This window comes from Schistocerca piceifrons, chromosome X, assembly GCF_021461385.2.
Source record: "Schistocerca piceifrons isolate TAMUIC-IGC-003096 chromosome X, iqSchPice1.1, whole genome shotgun sequence".
In the NCBI taxonomy this organism is placed as follows: domain Eukaryota; kingdom Metazoa; phylum Arthropoda; class Insecta; order Orthoptera; family Acrididae; genus Schistocerca; species Schistocerca piceifrons.
The window spans coordinates 213,608,798-213,634,638 of NC_060149.1; the positions used below are offsets into that span (position 1 = coordinate 213,608,798).

General features: G+C 34.3%; 1 protein-coding gene across 2 annotated transcripts in view; it reads left to right on the forward strand.

Annotated features, from left to right (window-relative positions):
- LOC124722101 (arrestin domain-containing protein 2-like) overlaps positions 1–25,841 on the forward strand; it is a 219,647-nt gene that overhangs the window by 190,266 nt on the left and 3,540 nt on the right. For both annotated transcript variants that reach the window (XM_047247298.1, XM_047247299.1), the window contains exon 9: positions 1,311–1,425. In XM_047247298.1, the coding sequence (XP_047103254.1) occupies positions 1,311–1,425 (115 nt within the window). The remainder of the gene's footprint in view (positions 1–1,310; positions 1,426–25,841) is intronic.

Consider the following 25,841-nt stretch of genomic DNA (forward strand, 5'->3'; position numbering starts at 1 on the left):
GATTAAATCCTCTGTTTGGTGGCACAGCTTGGTCTGCATCAAGAATAAATGAAGCACTCTGCCACCAGCTGTTGATAAGGCTTGCAGCTGCCAGCAATTACAGTCAGCCAAAGTGTGCAGTAATGACTCAGCAGCATTTTCTTCACTTTACTCATACCTGTGTGGAGCAGTATGGAAAGTAATTATCAGGGAGTACTTCCTAGCACACACCTTTCTGGGAAAAACCCTCAAGCTCCAGCAAGGAAGTGCATGTCAGAGAGAGACACCAACTCTTAGGTCGACATTTACTCGCAGCCCAATCTGCTGCTGTGCGGTGTGTCATTTGCTGTTGATGTCTGTTGAAGAAGTTGGGTGGAGGGTGTATAGTTGATGTAGTGCATTGCACAAGGCCATTGTTGATTCCCTTACTCAGTCTTACAAGGCTAGGCTAGCTCTTTGTCTTTGATTATCTTGATTGTCATGGGACATGAAATCCTTATTCTTTCTTCCTTTTTTCCTACCAAAATCTGTAGAATTTTCTTACTCTTCCTTTTAAGAGGATAGTGTTGGACATTTTAACCAGTACTTGATTCAATGTACCATGAAAAACACAAACACTGCAAACACTTCAAATCTGAAATATGCTATTTATGATGTGTATTTATGTGTTTTAATATATTTTTATTAACACTGTATGAAATTATGGCATTGCATATCTATACATTTCCATCATAAACTATAAGACAATAATGTTGTTTCATCTTTAATTCTTTGTGGATATCATACATTTCTACAAGTATATTATGCTGAAGAAAGGAGTATTCTCCATTAAGATTATTAGTGTACTGAACTGTCTTTGTATCACTATTTTAAGTAGTGAAATATGAAGAGAACTTAAAAAGTCTTTGTATTTACAAAGTCTATGTCTTTACTGTGGAGGCAAGTTTTTCCTTTTAGTCCTTCAGCTAATTTACATATTAAATGTAGCTTAACAATCATGTTCTTGTAGTTCTTTTTAAATTGTGCACGCTACTTGATAAAACAATTTCATATGCACTGGATAATAATGACTTTTTTCTGCATGGTTTTAGAACTCACTGTATATTCCTACATGCACAGAAACTAGCAGCTCACATAATCACTTTGTAAAAATTAAATAAAGTAAATACCACACTTTACTGTGTGTAAATAAAACTGTGGTGTAACAGCTGTTTGTTGAACAACTGATCTTCACATGTATTGTGTTTATTACTAGCTGTTTAACACAGTTATAGTTTTCTTTTTATTGCTTATGGCATGAATTTTCCATTTTGTATGCATTATGCCAACAGGTCAGCCTAGAATTTGAAAAATCTGGAGATGATTTGCAAATGCACTTTCCAATTACTATTGCGACTGTGCCATTTCGTATTCCGAACTCAAACCAGCAGCCTAAAATTCAATATGGTAATGTATTGCCACCAGAAAAATTATTAGTTATAATAATTGTATGTTCTCAGATAAGAAACTGGCCAATATAAGAAACAAAAAACCAGACAGATTTGCTTCTACCGACTCTTTAGAAGAAGGAAATATAAAACATGAAAAGAGATGTGAATAACTGAAACTGACTAGAATGAAAGCTTAATCCAATAATGCTGGCTAGTGATGAATATAATTACTAACACATATATACATGTTCTATCAACTCGACTTCAAGACAACATAACAGTAACCATACCATTATGTAAAATGTGAATTTCATATCTTCTTTATGAAATTAACTAGAAAAATCTATATGATTATTTCATAAAACTCTTATTGTTTCCTTATGAAAAGTAGTAATTTTATCTCTCTCTTCCACTGTATTTTACTGTCTGATATACCTGTATTTGAAAATTTGTTTCATGACAACATATTATACCTTTCACTGCCGCCTTCCACTTTGCAGATTCTAAAATTTTGTCCTTTCCATGTGTCTATACTATTACTATACAGTAGTCTCAGTGGCTAACACATTAATAACCTATGTTTCCCTTCATGGCAACATCTACACAGTAACACAAGATATGAAACACATGTCCCTGCCTCGATATGTGTAGATGGCAATACACTGCATGCTGCATCTATTTAACCTCAAACAAAGAATGCTGCACAGTTTGGCAATGCTTTTCTAATAACTTTATATGGAAAAAACCACTTTAGATGTATACAAAACATGAAGTGACAGTTAAATGAAAAGTATCAAGTAATGGTCAAATGATAAAATAAACCAGACTATCAGTTATATCAGAATTATCTGCTTTTGTGAGTTTAATTTGAAGTTTGCTAAAGTAATAAGTCAATGTCTGTCATATCTGTAATTCTTATCAGACTTTCAGAATATGAGACAAATGTCATATGTCACACTATTTTGTGAATTCAAATGAACTGTTGTTATCACTGGTTCAGCACAACATAGGACACAAACATAGAGACTTATCTGTGGGATTTAGTTATTTGAGATAATCACAATATTTGAACAGATTATAAATAAGATGTACTTTTCCCTTCTTTTGGTGTATCCATGTCTGATGAACAATTTTTTATTTCTTTAATTATTGTCAGTGGTTGATAGGAAAGGAATGGAAAAATAATAAGTTTACACTCTTTGTGCATGTTTTCGAGTGACTGTTACAATTGTTATTTGTTTTTTGTAAACAAGACAGGCTCATTTTATGTTCATTCAATACATTCCACAACAATAAGTAATGATAGGGACTAATAATTACAATGGTGTTATCTATGACATTCCTCAAAGGAACCCCTCACTGTTATGGTTACAATCAAGAATATTTGTACTAAAATATGTTATGACTCTCCAGATGTCAGTTTAAATTACGTATAACCCTTGGTCAGTCTGCTTGTTCACTCATTCTTGAGCTACAAATCTAAGTTTCAGTTTTTAGATATTATCTTCTGTTTGCTGTGATTTCCTTGTTATTTTCGGGCTGTTTAACTTATTTATGTAATTATATATCCTTTCACAATTTGGCATAATGATGTAGGACATATCATATAAATTACAAAAATGTTTGTGTTGTATCAGACAATTATTGTTAAAATGTGCCTAAACATTAACAATTTCATTTACACCTTCATTTAGTTAGTTACATACATTTTCCATGGATCATTTTGCACAATAGACTGTAATGATGTGGAACAAATTATTTTAAAAAGAAAAAAAAAATGCAGATGTGAGTGAGTAATTCCTACCCCCCAGCCTTTACACATAACAGTAATAGAAATTCCTCTGTGGAGTAGTAAGAGTTGTCAAGGAGAAACTTTCTGTTTGTTATCAAATTATACTTTGCTACTGTCAGATATTTTATACCACTGGGTATGTGATCAAAACTTTTTGTTGCAGCATTGTGCACCCCTTTTTGTGCTAAAGACAACCTTAATGTAGAGTAATGTATGTAATTTTTCCTTCAGATACTGTAATTGTGTACCCCATTGTTCCTTTTGAACTGTAGTAGGCTATTTACAACAAACTTCATGAGGGTATAAATATACTGTGATCAATAGTCAAAAAGCCCAATATCTCATCTTACTGATTTGTGTCTTCCCAAGATTTATAGTGATTCTAAATGCAAAAGTAACTGAACTAAGTTGTTTTAGGAGTTCCAAAATGTGTTTTCTCCAATTTTAATTCTCGTCAATATCAATTCCAAAGAATTTTGAAGCTTCCCCCGTACTTATTATTTCCTCACCCTGAGTTACAATTATCATTGGTGTAGTACATCTGGGTGTGCAGAGCTGAATATGTAGTGTCTTTTTAACATTGAGGGTGAGACAATTCAATGATATTTTTATGAACTCTGTTTACAATTACTTCTGTTTTTGTATGTATGCTTGGATTGATTACGGTAATAGTGTCATATGCAAAAAGAACTAAGTCTGCTTGTTGTATATGAGGTGGAAGATTGTTTATATATATTAGGAACAGTAGTGGACCTAAGAATGAGCCTTGGTGAGCCCCATATGTGATTTCTCCCCGTCAGAATTATGTCCCTGGGCTATATTGCTTGAATTACTAAGTGCAGCTTTCTGTGTTCTTTTGGTTAGATATGACATTGTCTGTTGGTTGGCTTTAACACCAATCCACTAAAATGTCAATTTATCTAGGAGAATACTATGATTCACACAGTCAAATGTCTTAGATCATTAGCACAAAATACAAACTGTCACTATTTTATTATTTAATGCTTGTAAAATCTGATGAGTGAATGTGTAAATGGCATTCTCAGTGGAGCAGTCTTTCTCACACTTAAACTGTGATTTGCTAAGGATATCACAGTTGCTAAGGTGAAATACTATTCTAGACTATATCACATTCACAAAAGTTTTGGAAAATGGTGTTAGCAGTAAAACAGGATGGTAGTACTTGACATCTCTCTTATCATCTTTCTTAAAGAGGGGTTTAACAATGGCATATTTCAATCTCTCTGCAGTAATGCCTTGAGTCATTGATGTGTTCAATACATCAGATGAGACTGGGTTTATTACATGGGAACAAATTTTTAGTACTCTATTGAAACACCATCAAAACCAGATGAGGTTTTAATTTTTGAGAGAATGTATAATTCATAAGACTGAATTTGTAAAAGTTACATTTTCAACATACTGCTGTGATTTTGCTCTTGAATTGTTTGCCCCTGTGCTTTCTACTATATTTAAGAAGTGACTATTAAATGCATTAGTTATCTTGACTAATCATTTATAGCCCTTCCTTTCATTTCAATAGTCAGATTGCCTTGTTCTGTGGCTGGTTGTCCTGTCTGTCATTTCACTACACTCCATGTGACCTTAAGTCTGTTTTCAGAAGTACTGATTTCTGCCATTATATTCACATTCCTTGATTTTTTTAACAACTGTCTTAATAATTTTAAGTAATTTTTGTAGTGCGCAACTATTGCAGGATCCATACTTGTTCTTGTCAAAGGATACAATTTCCTCTTCATTTCAAAAGGCACTGTGATCCCTCTAGTGATCCATGGTGTTTTTGATTAGCTTATGCTAATAACAGCAAATAAAAACAGTGCCCATTTTTAACTTTAACACACAATCACACATACTGATATGTACATTGAGTGTATTAAAAATATATTTGAAAATTTTTAGGACAGATTTCCCACACTAAAACAAAGAGGATAGTCAAATTACTGAGTTAATGAAAGAGTGTTTCACAAAGTTGACTAGTCAGGAACTCATAATAAATGTTTAAATTGTCTGATCTAATCTTCTCCTTACTTATGTACTTTCATAAACTCACAAAATCATGGATTACAGCAGCCTTTCAAATACCCACATTTGGTACCGAATAGTTGCATAAATTTCTGTAACTTTTGAAGAAATGTCTAAATTATGAATTTTTCTTCTATAAATCAATAGTCTTAGATAGGCCTTGTGATAATTATCCAATTGACTGAGATTGAGGTGTCATGACATTTTTTGTCTTCTACCTATTTGTCTTCCATAGTAAATGTCTTCCTGTGCATTTTTAACAATATGACAATGGATGTTTTTAGCTTTATAGTAAAAACTGTGTACTACTTATTATCTAGATATAAGCATAGTCACCAAACTCTTTAAGGAATTAGATTAGGAGGACCTAAAATATTCAAGTACACTCTTTTAGAACATTTTAGAAACATTCTGTATCTTGGTTTACATCCTCCACCTCACCCCTTTCCTTTCAGAGTGAACTGTGAGAGGTGATGTCAGTGTGACTCATATGTCTGAGTGTTGATTATTTTTACCCGTTATAAATTAAGTAGTTTAAAGATAACAGTTCCTCTCCTGAGTTGGCTTTAATCATAGACACACAGTTCGACATCCTACAGAGATATACAGTATGTCTGTGAATGATGCAATGACATATTTTAAAAAGAACTTTTCTGTAATGTGAATGAATCTTCTAATCTACTGTGAACCATGTGTTTTGGTTTGAAATTTCTTGCTAGATGAATACTGAGTACTAAAGCAAAAGTACTGGACCTGAAACTTTGACTTTCACAGGCAATGCTTCAACACACAATATTACTTTGTAAGGAAGGTTTAAAGGTTTATTTTAACTGATAGTTTGGTGTAACCCAAAATTGCATTCCATACATGACAAGGGACTGATAACACCCAAATGATTTCATTCTGGCAACTTGTGTTGGGCACAGTTCAAAACTAATTTTCATAAAAGAAAGAAAGAAAGATTGAATTGAGCCTGTGATAAAGTCTCTTAACAGGATCTTTATAATACACGTAGTGGTCCACATACATTCTCAACACTTTTGTAGATTATGCAATTTCTATGTCTTTATGAACCAACACAAATTATAAATCAACATTCTGAATCTTTTTTTTTAAGTTATGTTATCACCACCACCATCATTGTCATCATCAGCCACTTGACATCCACTAATTGGTACCTCATAGATTTACATCTATTCTCTGCATCATGAAGTGCATGGCACACATTCTACCCCATATTATGGTTTCTTCTCATTCCATTCATATATGGAGCAAGGGAATGCTCTGTGCACATTTAATTAGTCTGATCTTGTCTTTGTGGTCTCTGTGGTAGTAATATGTAGGAGGTGGCAGTATAACTCTCATGATTCCTCACCAAATACTGGCTTTTGAAGGACAGTTGATATCTATGCTCAAGCATTTTCCACTTCATATTTTTCGCCTCTTGTGTGTTGTTCTTCCATGAGTCAAATAAATCTGTTACCATTCTTATTGCCCTTCTTTGTATATATTCAATACCCCTTGTTAGTCCTATTTAGTATGAACCCAGCACACTTCAGGAATATTCTAGAAAAGATCATGTGAGAGGTACATAAGCACTCTCCTTTCCAGACTGGCTAAATTTTTCCCAATGTCCTACCAATGAACAGGGGTCTGCCACCTGCTTTACCTATGAATGAGCCTACATGGTCATTCAGTTTCATATCCCTGCAAACAGATCTATGTATCTGTATGAGCTGACTCACTGCAATTGTTATTGATTGATATTTTAGTTATATGGTGCTATATTTTTGCATTTTGTGAAGAGCACAAATTTACATTACAGAACATGTAAAGCATGCTGCCAGTCTTCACACCACTTTGAAATCTTATCAAGATGTGACAATGCATGTGCAGGCTGGTTTCAAATTGTACTATCAGAGTTATTGGCTGCATCATCAACATAAAACACACCACTTCACATTTTTCATCACCTGAATGATGCTCTTTCATGAGTCAAATAAATCTGTTACCATTCTTGCTGCTCTCCTTTGTGCATATTCAATACCCCTGTGCCAGTTATTTCTAATGTCTGTGAATGACTCTCAGTTCAAGACAACATTCTGTACTCTCCTTATCTTGATATCCCTTATGATTTTTCCTTCATTAACAAGCATTGTTATGGCAAATGTTATTTGGAAATAAAGAAATACTGCATCTGCCTGTTTGCCTTGATCCATGGATTTCACAATATCACATGAAAGACCCCAAGTTGAATTTTGCATGACAAATGTTTACAGAAACCAATCTTGTTGGCATGCAAGAGATAATTCTGTTTGAAATATCTCATTGTTTTTGAGATCATAATATCTTGTAAGATTCTACAACAGATGGATGTCAATACTAATGGATGGTAGTTCTGTGGATCATATTGCCACCCTGCTTATAGATGGACATGACCTGTGTTTTCTTCCAACCACTGGGCACAGTTTTTGTTCATGGGCTCTGTGATGTATTATAGTTAAGACTGGGGCTAACATAGCTGTAAATTCTATATAGAATGACTGGGATTCCAGCAGGCTTTGAGGTCACTTTAAATTTTAGTGACCTCAGCTGTTTCTCAGTAACACTGACACTAATATTTATGTCTCTGATTTTTGTAATGATGGGAGAATTAAACTGGATCTTCCACTGTAAAAGAAGATTTAAAAATAGAGTTCAAAATTTCTGATTTTCCTTTGCTACTCTCTTTTTTTAATTCCTGTGACATCTAGTGAAGGCTTCATGCCGTACCCATTTGCTCTTCATTTAGCATTTCTCTCTCTATAGGCTTATGCTTTGTTTGATAACTATTGTGCAGTAGCTGCTGGTTCCTTAGAATTTTCACTACAGGGACTGTATACCATAGTGTGTGTTCTGGCCATTTCAAGTGAACTACATGAAAAACAAAATGTCCTTGCAAATGAGAGAGAACAAGGAATATTACTGACACCATTTAAGAAATAAGGGAGTATAAAAGTATCTATATAAAACTATATTTCAAAAGACGGTTTGTAAAAATGTAATAATGTTTTACTGTGTTTGTACAACCATACCATTTTCTGCATGTTTTAAATTAAAAAACCCCACTGATGATGGTGATACTTGTTGCCAAAACTATTTTGGGATAATAAAGAAATAAACAAATAACACGGTGTTTTGCATCATGGCAGACTCAATTTGTGATATTACTGTTGGACTTAAAAAATTTGCTGCTGATAAGCAGTTTTCCTGAGACACTATCAGACTCCTTTAATAAAAAGAAAAGAGAAAACAGTGCAAAACAAAACCTCATGTACTGAAAAGGACACTTGATAATTGGTAATCTTAGAACAGTTGGTACAAGTAAAATTGAACTCTATGCAGGCAGCCAACAGTGATGTATAGACACAGAATTTATGGGTAGAAGCACTCATAAATTAACTTACATATTAAAACCAGGAGTAAAATTTAGTGCAGCCACACCAATGAATCCAGAAAATATTTCATTACTACTCACTAACAAAGATTTTTCCGTCTTCCTGGTGGGATCGAATGATATTGTAAGGAACAAAGACAGGGAGGGAGAGAGAGAGAGAGAGAGAGAGAGAGAGAGAGAGAGAGAGAGAGAGAGAGAGAGATATGAGAAGGACAAATGTCATTGTTTTTTAAGTGCCACATTGACACAACTTGGCACAGTGGTTTTGTGTCAACAAAAAAACTGGAAGTGCTAATACAGAGATGTGGAATTCTGCAGCCATTTTTAAAATGCAACATTTGTTGACACTAGCAATTTGGGGGAAAGAGTCCACACTACACATGGTTTTCACCTAAATAGACTAGGAAAAAATGTTATAATAACAAAGATTTTATAAATGTAAATAAGAACTCAAATGTGTAGGTTGATGCTACAGTCATGCATCTCATGGACACAAAGTGTATGTTATCAGGAGAATCAAATGTAATTTCTGCTGCCAGTGAGGCTACATCACTCCAAGGTAACTGTAAGATGTTGTTAAAGTAAGGAAACATCCAAAATGACACCAGTTCACAGAGAAGAATTGGAAGAACAAGATCAGCTAGTGTGCTTGATACAGCATATGATGGGTTACCAAGTATGAAGATTTCTCAGCCTCCAGAAACATCTCAATGAAATACTAGAACCTAACAGGAGAGCACAGTAGCAGTGACAGAGCAGACACCCAAAGCCTCTGTAACAGCAGCACCATCATCACTGAAAACAAAGTTGGAAAAAATGGCAGCGGTGGCAAGTTACTCACTGCAGCCCAGTGAATGATTCATGAGGTGCAGGAAACCTGCGCTTCTTAAGGATTTTTTGAACCTAACCACGATAAAGGACAGAACATGACACTGAATACTGTAAATATGACTGAAAAACACTCTCATATTAATAAAACACTAAGTGTGATGCAAGTGAATTTCTGTAGCTTTAGGAATAAATTGTTGAAATTGGAGCACTTCTGCAGTAATGAGGAAGTAGATCTTGTATGTGTATCAGAGCATTGGATGAGGAATGATGAGGTAGAGTTCTTTATTCCTTGAGGATATGTTGTTGCAGATGTGATATGTCAGGAAATGAAAAAAAAAAAAATGGTGGGGCAGGCATAATTGTTAAAGAGGGTATGAGATTCACAAAAATTGGTATTACCTCATACTGTTTCAAAACAGATGGGGAGTTCAGTGGTGTAAATCTTGTAGAGTATAACCTAACCATTATAAAGGATATCAAATTAAACACCTTTCAGTCATCAATTTTTAACCTTATTTTATTGGGCAACCAGTTTCAGCATTTTGCTACGCTATATTCAGGCTCCTGACAAATGGGTAGGAATAATCTACATCGCTTGTGATCAAAACAGGGGCCAGCAATACTGGTGTTAGTAGTTACAGTGACCACTTCAACCATCACCTGCGGACCATGGAAAATGGTGTAGTAAAATGCTGAAACTGATTGCCCAATAAAATAAGGTTGAAAATTGACTGCTGAAAGGTGTTTAATTTGATATCCTCTATCAAACAGCCAAGTCCCACAACCATCACTAAAAAGATGGACATACAGTAACCATTATAAGTCTCTACAGGTCTCCATGTGGAGACACAGACATTTTCTTTGAGAATTTTGTATTGATAATGAAAAAGTTGTTAAAATCTAAAACAAAAATTGATATCTGCAGGACTTCCATATAGAAATGGGAAATGAGAGTGAGAAAGTCAATATGTCATTTTTCAACCTCCTCAGAGTATTCAATCTACATTGTAGCAACATAAAAGTCACATGTGATGGAACATTTATAGATAACATCATTGTTAACTCTGAAAGTGATGCGTACATTATCAGTATTGTTGGTGGGGGATTTGCACTGCATGATCCAATACTCCTTAGGCTTAACCAAAACAAAACTGGTGAATTCCTCTATAAAAAAAAGTGCCAACACTAAGGGAAAGGTGACATGGGGTAGAGGACCAAAGGAAGAAGTAGTAAACAAGTTCATTTACAAATATTAAGTGGAACTGTATATACTAGTGTGAAATGGGTATAAATGAAACTGAAACTGCTTTTGAGAGGTTCATTAAAATTTATTTAGACCTGTGGTATATTTGTTCTCCTCTGATAAAACTCATTCATAAAAGCAAACCTATAAAGAAGAACATTAAGTGGTCTACAGATGAACTTACCAATATCAGGGAAATATGTTATCTTTGTACCATGTGTATAAAACTTCTCCTAAATATGAAACAGAGCAGAATGATGAATTGTAAGAAGCTTATCTTGAATGTACGAGCACCTACAGAACTAAGCTTAGAATGGCAAAAAGAACAGCATATGAAAGGTACATTGAAGGTGCTCCTGATAAGTGCAAAGCTGCATGTAATGTTGATGCGCAAGAGCATCACATGTAGCATGAACATGATACAGTTCGTGATCTGGACAAAATTAATCTTTTTGTCATGGATTCTGTAACTGATATTAGGAACAAAATTAAAACTACACATACTAATCCAACTGATCTACTTAAGCATCAAAACTGTAGAAACCACAGCTTTAAATGTAGGACAATCACACCCACTGAGATTAAAAAAGTAGTAGCAAAGTTCTCAAACTCAAAGAGCATGGACTACTCTTGGTTGTCCAGTTATATGATTAGAAAAACAGTACATATAATTAGTGAAACATTGGCCTTTCTTTTTAATGGGTGTCTAGATTTGGGAGTATTTCCTACAATACTAAAAATATTCAAAGTTATTCCAGTGTACAAAAAAGGCAGCAAACATGGTCTCAAAAATCACCAAACAGTTTCAATAGTTCCTGTTTCCTCCAAAATATTTGAAACTCTTATTTATAACCAACCGAACAACTACTTTGGGTTGCATAATCTATTTTCTAATAGTCAGTTTCGCTTCCACATGGGAAGAAATACTACCACTGCTGTCCTCTCAATTGTGAATGAAGTAATAACAGCCTTTGAGAATAAAAATAAAGCTTCACTCCTTTTTTGTAATTTGAGTAAGGTATTTGACTGTATTTCTCATGATATCTTACTTGATAAACTCAACTTCTGTGGTGTACAAGGATCTGCATTGGCAGCAATTGTATCATACATGAACAATAGGAAACAGTTTGTCTCTGTCAGAAACAGGCACTCACAGCTGAAAGAAGTTAAAACAGCGGTCCCACAAGGTTCTGTCCTTGGGAACTTTTTTTTTTCATAATTGCAGTCAGTGATTTACCCCACTGTGTAATTGCTGATGACATAACATTGCTAACTAAGCATTAGAATAAATTAGATCTGCAAGATATGATGCAACATGACATGGAAGCAGCACTAAACTGACTCTCATCAAATACACTGCTTTGCAACCATGATACAGACCAGCAGATTATATTTGGATTGTCAAAACTTTAGAAGTAAAAGCAGTTAAAATTCTAGGAATTCGTGTAGACTCTATGTTAACTTGGTAAACATGCAGAATTATCCTGAAAGATGACCTAAATGTCTCTCTACCTGGTTTATCATATATCTAAATCTTTCTACTTGGTTTAGTTGACATTTGTACTTTCTTAAGTACTGTTGCTACAACTGCTTAAAGATCAGTGATATCAGTTTAAGAGTGATGATCCTCAAATATATCAGATCTATTTGTTCCGTAAGATGTACTGTACTATATTTCTGTTACCAATGTTCAACATGCTAAATGAGACTGTACAGGCATACACACAGAATGTACAATATAATCCTTCACACCATTTGCTGTCATTTCTGTCTCTACTTTCCCACACATTATATTGTCTTCAGTTAGATACATGCATTAGTTCCTGCATGTTTTATGATGTCATCTACTCACCTTCTTTTAGATTGTTGTTTCAGTCATGTCTCTACCAGCTATCCATATGGCTAAATGTTCTCACATCCATTTTATTTTCATTACAGTTATAATTATGAAAGCAACTCCAGTCTGTTTCCTGGCACATTTGTTCATTTTACTTTTTCTCCTAGTAATTTTCAATAAGTACCTTCCCTTTGATTGATGATTAATCCTCAGCTATTGAATAGTTTTTGTGTTAAAACTCCATATCTCACTACTGTGAGTCAAAACCTTCCTTTTCAGATACATTGTAAGTTTGGTTTTGAAAACCCCATTTAATTTACCATATGCACTCCAGACCATTTTACCATTGTTTTATTTCTTTTGCTGTACATTTAGTCACTGTCTTCAACTGCTGAAACTATACGACTTCATCAACTGGTTATATGACTTTATTTTTTATCTATACTGTTTTCATTTTGATATGTTGGTTGTACATTATTATTGTCTGATCATAACTGAATTTAAGGCCCCCTTTCAGTCTTGTTCTATTACATTCTTACATTTTATGTTGAAGTTTTTATGCACTAACTCAAAATAATGGTCAAAAATTGGCAATACAAATGTACAATGAAGATGTGGAACTTTCTGTGACAGAGTCATTCCCCACAGAAATAAGGGATGCAAAAAATTATGTCAAGATGCTTGAAGATGCATTAAGGTACCTTGCAGAGCTTTCTGTGCAGTCAACAAGTGATAGGCAGTCGCAGTTCACTGAGTGTAAAAGCACTTACTGTTCTAGGCCTAAACTAACAAACCATCATGTACTGCTAAATAATAGATGTGAAATACTGATACCAAGTTTGCACACTCCATATGTTACTAAAAATGGAATCACAGCAGTGGAGGTAAATAACAAATGTAAGAAGTCTCTCACATCATGAAATATAGCCACTAAACCTGAAATTATTCCACCTACAGTAAGCCAGACAAATGTAATTAAAGAACAGAGGAATAACAGTGATATCTCTATATATTCCAGCAGTCATGGGAGAGCAACTGCCAACATTTTACAATATGAACAGTGTGTAAATGCCACCAATTTCATCAAACCAAGTGCATCCATGCGTGAAATCATAAAGAACTGCCCCAATACCAGTAACAAATCGTGCATGGAATTAATCGCAGGCTCCAACAACATGTAGAAAAATGAACTCAAACAAGCCCGAAAGGCGTAAATAAAAACACTGATGCTACTAGAGGAACAAAAAACAGTTGTTTTGGGAATACCACATAGATTTGAGCTCCCACATTTCTACTGTGTAAAAAAAGAGATTGAGAAAGGCAACAAGCAGTATTATAAAATCTGCCAAGCCTTCCAATACCACATTCTTTCTTGACACTGGCTATATGGACCAGGAATTCTATACCAGACATGGTTTGCACCTTAATGGGAAGGGAAAAAGTTACATTTGTAAACAAATTGTAGAAATCCTGGGGAATGTTCATGGCACATCTAGCTCATTGGTCATTCCTTTACCCCAGTCAATCCAAATAATTTCACAACGTACAAATCATAATCAGACAAAGTGCAGTGAAGTGTCCCAAACCATAGGAACAACAGCAGTATCAACAGTGACATCTGGACCAGAACCAGAAGATAAAGTATCCCTACCAACAGAATAAGAGGAAACAGCTGCAAGTGAACTGTGTAGTGAAACAGGCAGGCCAAAAATAGTGCCTCCATCCCACCTGAAAGATTTTTTAACATCAGGCACAAGGAGGAGGAAACCACCACGTTAAGTAGAACCAAATTTTAACTGTACATATACACTCTAGTATAAATAAGAAACCAGAAAAGAGTCAGTGTGGAAATCTTACAAAGAATGCTAATTTTGAGACGTTAGAGAGAAGTACCAGCACTTTCTTAATGCACTTTAACATAAATGGATTAGGTACAATCAATCATAATGGCAGAGTGAATAAAATTGACAAACTGCAGATTTTACTCTCAGAATGCAGAAGTATTGAAACTATTTTTTTAAATGAACATTGGCTTACAAAAAATTGTGTCACAATTTTAAATATGCTAAACAATTTCAGTGTAGCATCAAGTTTCTGTAGAACAAATAGTATCTATGGAGGCTCATGCATACTTGTACACACCTCTTTGGAATACAAAGTGAAAGATGATTTCAGTATTCTAAATGAAGGAAGTGTATTTGAAAGCTACTCAGTTGAATTAGAAAAGCAAAATATTGTCATTGTGTCAGAATACAGAATTCCAGGTGTAGCAGTAACAAAATTATTTTTATGAACGTTAATGGGTCTTTTACAGAAAGTCAGTAATGACAAAAAGAAAAAGCACTTTATTTTTACAAGTCCGTCTTGATCACATCAAGATGAACTTGTAAAAATAAAGTGCCAAAAAAATGATTGATGGACCTAATCCAAAAATTTCGGTTCAAGGCAAAGTTCATGGAATTCACAAGAAAAAATGACAATACAGAAACCTGTATCAGTAATATTCTAACAAATTATAAATTTGAGGAAGCTATGTGTAGCTTTAGGACTTTCTGGCCATTCTGCTTTGTTTATTGAAATGACTAATACAAATGAGCAAAGTACTAGAAAAACTTAAAGCAAAAGACATTTTACTGTAGAAAACTTAAAATTGTTCTGCTCTAAACTAGAAGAGGTGGAGTGGGAAGTCCAAGATGAGATTCCAATCTCAGTACATTTTAACACATTTTTTGAAACATTTTTACATGTCTTTAATTAAATACTTCCACTTAGAGGGTGCCAGACAAAAGTGTCAAATAAGCTAAATCAGATCACTGCTTTTCATTAACTATGTTAATCAGTATAAAAGCATATTTAAAAGGGTAGTGTAAGCAGCAAAATAAATGGTTAATACTAAATACATCTCGGCTCATGGAAACAAATCAAAGGTATTATGGTCCATCATAAAATCAGAACTGGGAATTAGAATTGACAGCAAAGATATTTCCATAATTAAGGTGAGGAGTGAAATTGTAACAAACCTGGCTCAGATTTCAGTCATTCAACATTTTTTTTATAAACATATCTAAATCAGATGTAAATGTACATGCTTAGGCAGAAGAATACTTTAACAATTTTGAGAAAATCTCAGTTAAAGATGTAGAAAAAGACTATTTTACAGCTAAAAAACAAAAATCCTGCTGTATGGGATGGCATATCTACCAAAGAAGTTAAAGCAGCTGCCAGGATAATAGCACACCTTCTTTGCTCAATAATTAATAAATCACTCGAGGAAGGCCACTTTCCAGATGTCCTAAAGCATGCGGACGTAAAATCTTTGTTTGAAAAAGGCTCATGCAAAGATATGGGGAACTGACACCCAATTTCTGTTCTCCCAATTTTTTCAGAAATATATGAAGAAGAGGTGTAACACAAATTTAAAAAATTATGGAGGAATCAAACATAATTTCAGATAATCAATATGGCTTTCAAAAAGGAAAGAGAACAATAGAGGACATTAATGAAGTTGTGAAAAAAATCAGTTCCACCTTAAACAAGTCGAGGAAAGTTGCAGGAGTACTGTGTAACCTCACAAAAGCATTTCATTGTGTAAACAATCACTTGCTTCTGTATAAAATGGAAAGATATGGAATTGGGGGTTATGTTTTAGAGTGGTTTAGGTCATACCTCATGAATAGAAAACAAAGGGTAGTTATATCATCAAGTCAGGGAAATTCCTTCTCTGAATGGATGCTTATTTCACAAGACATTCCACAAGGCTCAATTATGGGTCCAATTTTGTTTTTACTTTATATAAATAATCTACCCCTGAACACAAATTCACACTCTGTTTTAGTCACTGATATTACTTCTGTCCTTGTTGAAAACAATGACTGTGAACAAATTCCTTCAACTGTTACAAAACTATTAGACAGTATGGAAAACTGGTACCAACTAAATGGGCTAAAACTGAATACTGGGAAAACACAATTTCTACAGTTTAAAACTAAAAACTCTCAGTTAAAAGAATTCCACATTAGTCATAGAAACCAAGAACTGAAAGAAACAAACTGTTTTAAATTTTTAGGCATAATTTGGATCAAAATCTATCCTAGTCTTCACACATAGAGTATTTAGCAAGTAAATTAAACAGCCTGACATTTGCAATGGATATCTGTCATATTCAACAAGCATGGAGACAAGAAAAGTAGTTTACCACAGCTACATTGAATCAGTTATAAGGTACGGCATTATTTTTTGGGGATGCACAATCAAAATGACTATAATTTTAAAATTACAAAAATCAATTGTTAGAAATATATGAAAATGGTATCTGTTCTTTCAGACATGTCCGAAAGAACAGATACCATTGGTTACCATGCAGCTCTCTTAGAATGAAATTATAATTAATTCAAGACCTTAAGCTGTCAACAGGTGTTGATATACATCAATGGGGACACTTGAAAATGTGTGCCCTGACCGCTCGAACCTGGGATCTCCTGCTTACATGGTACATGCTCTATCTATCCGAGCCACCGAGGGCACAGAGGAGAGTGCGACTACGTGAGATCTACATTCCCACCTTAATGTCTTCACGCTACATTCGTAGTGCCCCTGCCCAATACACTCATTACTCGCGGCAGACAATCTTACCAAGTCCTGTATGCGTGTGCATCCAGGACACAAGGAGAAGGTCAATGGCCAATTAGCCTTAACTATATGAAGATAGTGACCATGCAGCTCTCAAAGAATGAAATGATAATTAAATCAAGACCTTGAGCTGTCAACAGGAATTGATATACATCAATGGGGACAGTTGAAAATGTGTGCCCTGACTGGGACTCTAACTCGGGATCTCCTGCTTTCATGGCAGATGCTCTATCCATCTGAGCCACCGAGGGCACGGAGGATAGTGCAACTACAGGGATTTATCCATTGCATGCTTGCCATGAGACCCACACCCCCAACTTAATGTCCACATACTACATTCATAATGCCCCTGCCCATTACACTCATTACTCATGGCAGACAATCTTTCCGAGTCCCATAAGACTTCGGGCAATGCGTGTGCATCCAGAACAGAAGAAGAAGGTCAATGGCTGGTTAGTCTTAACTGTATGAAGATGGTATCTGTTCTTTTGGACATTTTCAACTGTCCCCGTTGATGTATATCAATGCCTGTTGACAGCTTAAGGTCTTGATTTAATTATCATTTCATCCTGAGAGAGTTGCATTGTCACCAATGGTATCTGTTCTTTCAGACTGTTGCTAGGCTACACACAGATTATAAATTAATAGATTAGATTATAAATTAATAATTATTGTTTCTGTAATACACATAAATAGTAACTGCAGTACTGATGAGTCCCCTGTACATTAAATCTTGTGATTTAACTCTATATGTTATAGGACAGTAAAAACATGATTCTGATTCAGAGTACAATATCATTAGCAAAGTGAAGGTATTGCATATATGTTCCAACAGTTTATACTCCTCTGTTGTATTAAATAGCTGCTGAGAATAAATTTGATGGTATGGAATGTCCGTCTTTTATTCTGATCTATCTTTCCAAATGTTTATTACATTGTACAGGGTCTGCTGTTTTCCATGACTTGGTGAATTTATTTCATTTTTGCTTCATTGGTTGGTTCCCCTCTTGCTGCCCCCAGTAAACAGTTACCTAAGGGAGAGAAGGGTTGTGAATTATCTGTCTGTGAGTCATGTAAACTTTGCTCCATGTACAACAAAATTTTAACTGTTTGTATTTATATTTTCTGAGTCCAAGCTTGGGGACCAGCCATTTGCCTAAAAGAGTCTGAGAAACCTCCTGTTAATCACATCTGGGCTATCTGATGTAGCTGACCGTGGTTATTAATAATGATAAACATCATCATCTTAAATAGTTTCAAGCACTGGGCTGAGTCTGTTTGGAACATACGCCTCACCATCTAGTCCTGTTTTCCCACCATTTGCAATGCTGCAAAGTAAGGGACGGTCTACAGGGATGAAGTACAATGGGGACTTCGAGTAACCCGGGACCAATATGGTTACTGTGAAGGCCCTGTAGGAACTCTAAAAAGTGGCAGCTAACAGGGCTCAGGTGAAGCTATGATAGGCTTAGCTAGCCAACAGTGCATCAATAATCAGCTTAAAAAAAGGAAACTAGCCTCAGAAAAAATGGTTATCAATCCACTGCATTAATTCAATCTGGAACAGGTTCAGATTCTGCCTCACAAGGTAGTGCAATGTATGTTAAGCAAGATGAGAAGATGCTCTAACTTTATTTATGATTTGCTAATGATTCGTTGAGCTTCATCTATTTATTAAGCTAGTTTGGTTTTTGCTTGATTAAAACTCAATGCTTTTTCCTCTATGGTTGGTAACAATTAAGATGTGTTTCAATTTGTGGTAATTGTCTTTCTCTGCAGATGGATTTTAAATAATTTTGCTAGTTCTTCTTTTATTACTTTGCCTGCAAAATTATTGAAACACCATTATTTCTGTGCACTCTGCATTCCTTTATATCATGGATGGCTTTACACACCTCAGCCAGCATTACTTCTGGGATGTCACTATTTTTATTACCAAGTACCTATGATTCTGATTCATATCTTGAGCTATAAAATCTATAAAGAAATGTTGGTATATTGGTAAAATTTTCTCTATGTTGTTTGTTCCTCTGCTGTTTGCTGCGTTAACTGATGAAATGCGGTATTTGACCAACAGAAGTATCTGTTTTGTTTTCTTGATATTCCTATTGTTTTCAACTGTCCCTCTTATCATATTTTCATTGCTCCTTCTCATAACCTCTTGATTATGTAACTGAATGATCTTGATTGATTCATTGTATCCTATGAGTGACAATAGTAAATCATCTATATCTAGTTACATTTTGAATTTTTGCGTTTTAATCACTTTTAGTGCTTAATTTTCATTCACTAGTACTGCCCAAATGCCACAGATGAGTATGAGACTTGCCCTTTTTTCATTATTTGTGAAGTTCCAGTTTAAATTTTAGTTGGATTTACAAAATTATCTACATCAGTTCTGTTTCAGTTTTTACAATTTAAATTATATATTTTTATTTATTTCCAAACTCTTATTACGCTGTTAGCTTATAAGTTTGAACAAAAATGAAGGATTTCTTCATGTTTTCAGTTGAATGTTGAGTCTTTCTGTAGATAATTTTTAATGCTTGTGATTCAGATACTAGATTTAGTGACTGTACAGAAATTTGTTCTGTCCAGCTTCCTTGGAAGCACATTTCAAAATTAGTTATCAAGAATTAAAAAACTGCTATACACATACTTTTGACAGTTGTTCTTATCAGGCATCTACCTTCTCTACCACCTTATGGACCACTATATCACATACAGTAACATGGACTGAAAACACCAGTTAACACGAAATGTATATGGAAGAGTATTTCTCTATATTACATTTAATAATAATTATAGTTCTGCAGTTTTTTAAATATTTTCATTGAACATCTGTGTTCTAATAAATACTTAAACATTGGAGACAAGGTACTGGCAGAATTAAAGCTGTGAGGATGGGGTGTGAGTCATGCTTGGGTAGCTCAGTCAGTAGAGCACTTGCCCGTGAAAGGCAAAGGTCCCGAGTTCGAGTCTCGGTCCGGCGCACAGTTTTAATCTGTCAGGAAGTTTCACTTAAATATTTGTTTTCCTGTGCAGATAAATTAATCCTATCTATATTACGGATGAGTTGAGTTATTGGATTTTTAAGTTTCATGCAGTTATGTATATAGTAATGGAAAGCCCTGGTGAAATTTAACTGATTTAAAGAGTAAAGGTAACAACTCATTGGATAGCAAAGGCCTGTGTGGCTACAGGGTCCTTGCTGACTACATTATGCCAGCACTACAGATCTACAGCACTACTATTAAGTGGAATGTTATCTATACCCCTTAATTTATTAAATGCAGTTGTTGATGCTACAAAATTGATTTAACTCCAGTGGTTATCAATAGCCACTTAAATTTACCTTTACATGACTTTTTTATCCATGTGATACAGCCATACACTTTAGAGGAATTACATTTATTAGGTTATGATTAGTTCCAGAAAAGAGTTCTCACTCTGCCATGGACAGTAAATTAGATTAAATCTTTATGATAAAGAGTGTGGCTTGAACTTGGAGATTAGTTATTTATTAGCTTTACTGTAAAAGGTGAGCAATTCAAATATGTCAAATATATTAATGTAAGACTTAAATTTGTCCACCCACTTCTCTCTCTTCTGGCAGTGAATTGCAGAAAATTTGTATTCAGGACCCAGGCATGCATAAATTATTAATGTGTTAAAAGGCTGACTTTGCTCAGACTTCACTGTTTTGTGAGATATGTCATTCCAGAATAAAATATAGATTATGGTCACACTACTATCTATCTTTCCTCCAACAGGTGCCAGTGCTGCATAGTTTAAAGAGATCCTTTGTAGAGTTCTGGAAAATTTCAGCTGTGGTGATACATCAGCAATTTACAGAGCGAAAAGCAGAGATCCGATTTGATGGTTTAAGCTTTGCAAGTATGGTTATGATTTTTTCCAGAGAGAGATATTTCATTATGGAAAGGCAATTCAGTGATTCAATCATATCATAATGCAAATTTGAGGTTTTAATGATATGAAATTAGTGGAAAATGGCCCACTTCTTCATTAAGTCCTATTTTTGGATTATTTTCACTGTGCATTTTCCTTGGAAATTTATGTCAATTTTTTTGCATAGAATTGATTTAATTGCAGAAATGATGTTAGAACCAGATACTTATTGGTCTGAATGATTGAAAAAATGGCTCTCTGCATCAGAATCAGAATTTTTACTATCCCATAACATACAAAGTCAAATCACAGATCTGATGTACTGAGGACTCGTCAACATCACATTTACATTACAATTACAGTTTGTATATACAGTATTACAAAAACAATACATCAACATTCCAGTTTACTTGTATTACAAAGTAATATATTACAACAGTATTTATGTAGTGAACATATTTTTACAATCATTTATCTGACACAAAACTGCCAAGCTTAATTTACAGGTGATGTTTCCTTGCTCAGACTTCCACATCACCAGTCATAAATTCTTCTATGGAGTAATAACATTTCTCCACTAATAATTTGTGCAGCTTTGGTTTCAGTTGCCCTAGCTCCATGCTGTTTATTTGTTTCTTTTTTAGCATGTTGTAGATTTTCAGATTAACAGCAGATTCTCAATCAAAATGCACACAGTCTTTCTAATCTTTCAGATTATATGTATTTTCTGATTTTGGATTTCATAGAGAGCATATTCCTGTGTCAGCACTCAGGACGATTTATGGATCTCGTTAATTGATTTTGACTAGTACTAAATTACAGTACAAGCTGTGTATAATGAATTTTAATGGGACCAAGTAAAAAACAAATAAAATCAGATGAGTAACTAAGAGTTTCCAAGTTGTGAATTCTCTCTGCTTATCTCTGGAACAAACTTAGGAGATGAAAAGTAAGTTGAAGACTGGCAAAAACACCTAGAACAGGGAGTCATTTGACTGAAACAGAGTAGCCCTTAGGATGTGGTGTTTCTAGCTTTTGCAGTCAGTTCAACTTTGGTATGTCTGAGGTTCATACAGTGGGTAATGTAAATTAATAAACTTATCTCAAGAATGATGTTCTAGTTACTATTCAGAAAAAGCTGAATTATCCAGCTGCCAAAATGTTTTTCTGTAACTTCCCCATAGCATCCTCCAGGTTGTAAATCTGTGGTCATAAAGGCTTCAAAATTATAAAAGGAATGGTCATGCTTAAAAAAATTTACTTTCATTTATTTGTGGCAAACATAAAACACAGCCAAAAACACACAGTTAGATGTCAGGGAACTTCGGTTGGAAAAAAAGCAAATTATTTAAATAAAAACATATCATCTTGATACTGGATGTATAATGAGGAAGATTTTTATTTACATTATGGGCAGCCTTGCAGCACTTTTGGGGCTTGTCACACTACATTACTTACCGAGTACTAGTTTCTTGTTCAACACTGTGTTGTATTTTCACAAACAGTATCACGACATTTGCATAAATTTCAGTTCAATTGCAATTTAGAGTAGTTTAACAAGAATATTTTGCCATAATTTGCACTATAATATGTAGGACAGGTTGCCTCAGTAGGTTTATAAACAGGAACTCTGCTTTCATTTGTCAGTTGCATTGTTCATTATGTTTACAAATGTGGACACATATTGTAAATTAAGAAGCACTCCAAAACCTTCCTCATACAACACAGATATTTTCCTAGTTTAAAGTGTAAGTAATTATATAAATGATAATAAAAAATAAATAATACATTTCCATTTGCTCACATTAAAAAATATCACTTTATCAAACATGCCAAGGAAACTTGTTCTGCATAAGCAAAGACTATAATTACCGATACAGGTATACATCCACAGATCAAACTAGTCAGGGACAATACTGTCATTTAACAGGCTGGCAAGGCCTGCAACATTAAAATATGCCTCCAATTTATTAGTGATTCTCCTTATCTGTGTCTTCTTTCACTGTTATTGTACCAACTGCTGTCCTGGTCTCAAACATCTCTTATATATTATGGACAGAGAATGTAAGCGGAGTCACTGCTGCTAGTTTGCACAGCTTACTGTTTTGAATTCCTACAGTCATGACACTATATTCTGCTTGCATGCCAATTGTTTTATTTTACTTTGAATTCCTGTTATTTGTGTCAGTTTTATTTAATTTGTATGAAGCCGAGTAGCAATTCATATAGCAGAACTACAATAAGTAACATCTCTGTGGTTGACAAATGATCATGATGGTACAAGAGACTACAGTCAATAAATTTAAGTGCCATAAACCAGGATGTGGAGGTTTCCACTCAGCATTTTCTGAGAAGTTTTACTGTCCTTTGTGTGAAGTACGATGCACTGTATGGATGTTGAGCATTACAGGAAGCAAGAGGAGAAGTTGAATGTTCAGCTGATAAATTCAGCACTATTCCCATCTGATCTTATACTTTAGGCTCATTGCAGAAAATCATGATGAATCATTTCAATATACACTCAACTCTGGATAAACATGCACTATATTATACTTCCACATTTTATTGCATCAAAAATATTTTTCTGGCCATTTCTTTGAGTACCTAGATCATGCCTCTATTCTGGAAAAAAAAGCAGCTCATTCTAAGATATGTATGAGAATGTCCTCTCAAAATATATTTTTGTTTTCTTTCTTCTTGCACATAAAACTTGAAGCCTGATTCAAAGTTCTCTTAGGAGGTAGTAATTTGAGGCAACTGATTTGAAGTAAACATGCATACAATTTGTCATGGTATTAATTAAGAGTTGTGGTATTGTTATGCATTGAAGGACCACAGCCTCATTACTGACTTACTGATGTGTTTATTTAGTCACAGATGTGATAACTTCTAAAATCTTAAACCATGAAAGTGACTATCAAACCTTGTGCATTTCTCAGATCTCTTCAAAATGCACTGACAGTGTTTGATGAGTATAATAATACTCAAAGTGCTAGTAACCAGTCCATCCTTTGTATCTACTCAATATTCTTCTTATCTGCCATTCTTATGCATGGAAACATAATGAACTAAGATCCATTGATCTTAGTGGATGATGAGAATGACTAAGATTGCTGGTTCATCATTGATGTAATGCTAAATGTAGCTAATGCAGCACTTCACAGACAGGTTGTGCAAGTCTTACTGCCATAGGAAAAACCTATAATATCAACAGGAGTTTATTTTCTGACACACTTTTACATTTTTGGGCATTATTCAGTAAGAAAATGGCCACAGTTAACTGATTTTAAGAATCAGAATTTAGAGAACTGATGAAAATATAGTGTCATTCCTTTTCAAATCAACAAATGAAAGTGTGATTTTTGATCTGGCCATTCTGGATTTGTTTGAAATTAAGAATGCATGTAGTTTTCATAATGAGGAACATAAAGCAATTTTTTTCACATTTTGTGGTGAAAAGTTCCTGAGTAATGGGGGCTAAAAAGTTTTTAAAAATTTTTTAAAAATGGCTTGTGGAAAAATTTTGATTTGTTCACAACTTGTGTTCTAATTAAGACAGAATGAAGAAACTGAGTTTATTAGAAACCTCTTTCAAAGAGCTTTCATATGATATAAGATATAGTTAGCTAAAATATTATAAAATATGATTATTGGATAAACTGAATGCTGAAACAATGCATTTTATGATTCTAAAAAACTCTGTGTGGGAGATGCTGTTTCCCTCTATGTATTCTGAAAATTTCAACTTGGAATGAGCATGGGATTGCTATGGAGAGTAATTTTGTGTTTAAGATGGTGCATTAAATGCCATAAAAATTAATTTATTTTAAATATTAGGTCTACTTGTCATCAACTATGTCTTATTGTACAGCTAAATGTTGACATCAAAATAAGATATCTTACAATAAATGGAAGACAAAAACAATATTCTCCTTATCAGTGTTGAATTAACAAATACAACAAGTTGAAAACCTTCAAAAAAATCAAAACAACTGAATACCAGAGATGGACAAAGTTTAGTTTGACTCCTTACTGAGAGGTATGATATCAGTCTAATGCATGACACTTCTAGCAAATCAATTTATTGAACATTATCATTTCTGCATACATCTTATTCTGAGATCCATCAACTCTTATAAGAACACGGGTTTTCTACCATCATCCACTTGGCAGCAGGACACAAGTTTTTCTTATGCTTGTTATGGTCCTTTTCATTAAAGGAGTGACTGAGCTCACAAAGTTGGTATTTTAGGTATTTTATGTCATGTACAGTATAATTTTTGTGAAATGTTTTCAAACTTCACTGCATCAGTTTTCTGTATTTAGGAATACACAACATTACTTCTTCATTATTCATGTCCTGGAATGTAATGTTACGTTAACAGTTGGAAGTTTAACTGGGTGTAGACATATAAACTTATACACTCTTGTGAGAATAGTACAGAAGTACCTTTAAACTAATTTTGAAATACAACATTTCAGAATTAATCGCATTATTTCACTTTGTAGGCTATATACACACCAAAAGAAAATGTACAGGGCTCTTTCAAAAACAACTGATAACAGCTGACTGACTAGTATCCAATGACAAAATACTAAACAGATGGCATATAGTCACAGCAACCAGTCGCCTTGCATTTAGTCTTTAAAATAAGTTTTTTCCATTTTATTAAGATATTTTAGAATTTAAGTCAATTTATAAATTTTGAGTT